The sequence below is a fragment of the Aedes albopictus genome, unplaced genomic scaffold (genome assembly GCF_035046485.1).
Source record: "Aedes albopictus strain Foshan unplaced genomic scaffold, AalbF5 HiC_scaffold_32, whole genome shotgun sequence".
Lineage (NCBI taxonomy): Eukaryota > Metazoa > Arthropoda > Insecta > Diptera > Culicidae > Aedes > Aedes albopictus.
In genome coordinates this window covers 33,812-36,215 of record NW_026917112.1, presented here as the reverse complement: position 1 = coordinate 36,215, position 2,404 = coordinate 33,812, and the positions used below count along the sequence as shown (strand labels likewise).

Sequence of the window (2,404 nt, the reverse complement as noted above, 5' to 3'; positions counted from 1 at the left end):
GTTGTAAAAAGTACAACACTACCAGAAAACCTCACCCGTCGTATGCAGCGCGAGCGCGGTGCAGTTTCGGTTGCTTGATGGCGCGCGTCCTGAAAGGTTAAGAATTCTTCGAAGAATACCTCTAGGATTTTCTCCTTTACTCTCCGAACACTCTTCGAATTTCCCCAAAGATTCCTCCCAACTACCGAATTCCTCTTTTTATTGTTCCTAAGATTCTACCAGACATTCATCCAAGTTTCTTATTTATTTTTTCCCCATTTTTTTCCATAGAATACTTTTGGAATTCTCCCAATAATTACTGTAGAAATTTAACCAATGAATCTATCCAAGAAATCCAATGCTTTCAATAAGAATTCTGCCACAGATGTCTTCTTAAAATCTTCCAGAGATTACTGTATGCATTTTTCAAAGAAATCTTTTGGATGAGTTAAGTCAGTAAACAATATTTATAATTGTAGTAACGGCAACAAACACAAAACTGATGAATATAATTTGGGCTACAGTTTTTACATTTTTGTAGGTACATATTTTGGTTATACTACTCAATCCAAATATGGATGATGTATTTTGAAATTTCTTAGGTAAAATATCAAAGATGTGTGGAATGTGGACCCTGAGCTTAGTTCTGATGGACATTTGCTTTATATTTCTTTATATAACAGTCTATCGTGGCATCGTGAACAGATTTATATTTATTTAATCCCAACTTTTCGGATCATCATCTTGGAAGATTTAAGGGCATAATAATATCCACGAAAAGTCTTCCACACCATTCCTGTAGCATATTCAGTCGTAGTTCCTTTCAAGTATTTTCCATTCAAATTGCTGTGGATGGATAAAATTGCATAAATAGAATAACTTTGAAACCAAATAGTTAAGAAACAATATTTACCTGCCGTGGCATTTGGAGTACCACCATGCACCATGATAATCAACTGCACAGTTAGTAGTATGAATATCGTTATCTTTGTCGAACGTACTGAATTGATAACTTTTTGTGCCCGTTATTGAGTCACCCGCCGTTCCACTAAATCCTTGTGCCATAGTCACCTTGTACGCCTCATGCTCACCCGCCACTTCAAACCTCTCGAGCTTCGCGTGGGTTGAGTTCCCTTCGAAATCCTCCAGCAGGACCACTAGCTCATGTGGTCCAGAGTATGTCAGTTGGTGGATGATGTCCAATCCGAGCCAAAACTCTCCACCATCCATGTTGCCGAAGCCTCGTTTGTATTCAGCCCATTCGCGATAGAAATTAACAGAGCCATCGAAGCGCCGCTGGATCACAGCCCATCCACCGCCGTCGTACTTTTGGTCACAAAAAACGCGTTTCGTCTCCTGGGGACCGATTTGTATGTTGTACACGCCGGAAACCTTCGATGGCACCTTATCGCATGATTCGTAAATTTGTTGATGGTTTTGTTGTGTTTTAACGAGGTCACGCAGCTGCCTCAACTCCGTCACGAACGAGGAAATGTTATTCTGAAGTCCGATCTCAAAATTGAGAATGCGGTCCTCTAATGCTTCAAATTTTGCAACAAGTATCTCGTAGCCAAAACCACTCTGAGCAGAAGTGCAAATTATTGGTAGAATAAGCAGGATGGTTTCGAAAGCACGCATGATGCCACTCTTTTTAAACGTTGAGGATAATAATACTGAAGCTGCGACGGTTGTAGCAATACTAAGCGACAATTTATTTCGAATTGTGTAGCATCAAGCAGAAGACCAAGTTTATAAAAAAGGGGATTTTTATTAAGGAGCGGAGAGCGAGAGAAACAAAATTAAATAAATCATGTCGGGTGTTTGTCTTGGAATACATGCACGCATCTAACCAGTGAATCCCCAAAATGATTAATGGTTCAGACTCAGACAGAAGGAGCACGAGCTAATCCGGGGTGAAATTCATCACTAAAAAACAACTTTTGCAGATAACATTCGTAGCAATCCAAATATTGGCAAAATAATTTCTGCTAAACCAGTACCGGGGTGATCTCTATAAAACTACGCGACACTATTTGTAGTTGCGTTACAATCTCTTCTTGCAGTAATCAAAAATACTGCATAGGATTGACAACAGCTGTATACGGAGATAAGAAGATCACGTAAATTCCCATCAAGCGCAGATACTCCACGGTGCGATGATTGCAGTGGATCTGGCGATGTGATGAAACTAGTCTGGAAAGGGATAATTTGATTATTTGAACAAATTTGAAAATGTAAACAAGTCTGGGTGTCCACTATTGGCTAAATCTGAGTGGGTCCACTATAGTCACCGATTTAACATGGTAAGAGAATACGATCTACCCAACAGTGGACCCCAACCACCCAATAGTGGACCCCGTGGGGTCCACTTATAGGATAATTTGATAGAGATTTCAAACAATTATTTTATGAGAAATATAAGGTG

At 39.7% G+C, this 2,404-nt stretch overlaps 1 protein-coding gene across 1 annotated transcript; it reads right to left on the bottom strand.

Annotated features, from left to right (window-relative positions):
* Positions 1 to 674: 674 nt before the first annotated feature.
* On the bottom strand, positions 675 to 1,724 carry LOC134284613 (ficolin-1-like). The gene is made up of 2 exons (XM_062843596.1): positions 893 to 1,724; positions 675 to 825 (listed from the first exon to the last, which is right to left on the bottom strand). The coding sequence occupies exons 1-2, from the start codon at positions 1,615 to 1,617 to the stop codon at positions 693 to 695; spliced, it is 858 nt and encodes a 285-aa protein (XP_062699580.1). The 5' UTR covers positions 1,618 to 1,724; the 3' UTR covers positions 675 to 692.
* Positions 1,725 to 2,404: the final 680 nt, after the last annotated feature.

Excerpts from the sequence above, each read along its gene's own strand:
- LOC134284613 (XM_062843596.1), bottom strand. The coding sequence starts at position 1,617 with ATGCGTGCTTTCGAAACCATCCTGCTTATTCTACCAATAATTTGCACT. Across the intron at positions 826-892 it reads TACTCCAAATGCCACGGCAG|CAATTTGAATGGAAAATACT; the intron begins GTAAATATTGTT and ends ATCCATCCACAG.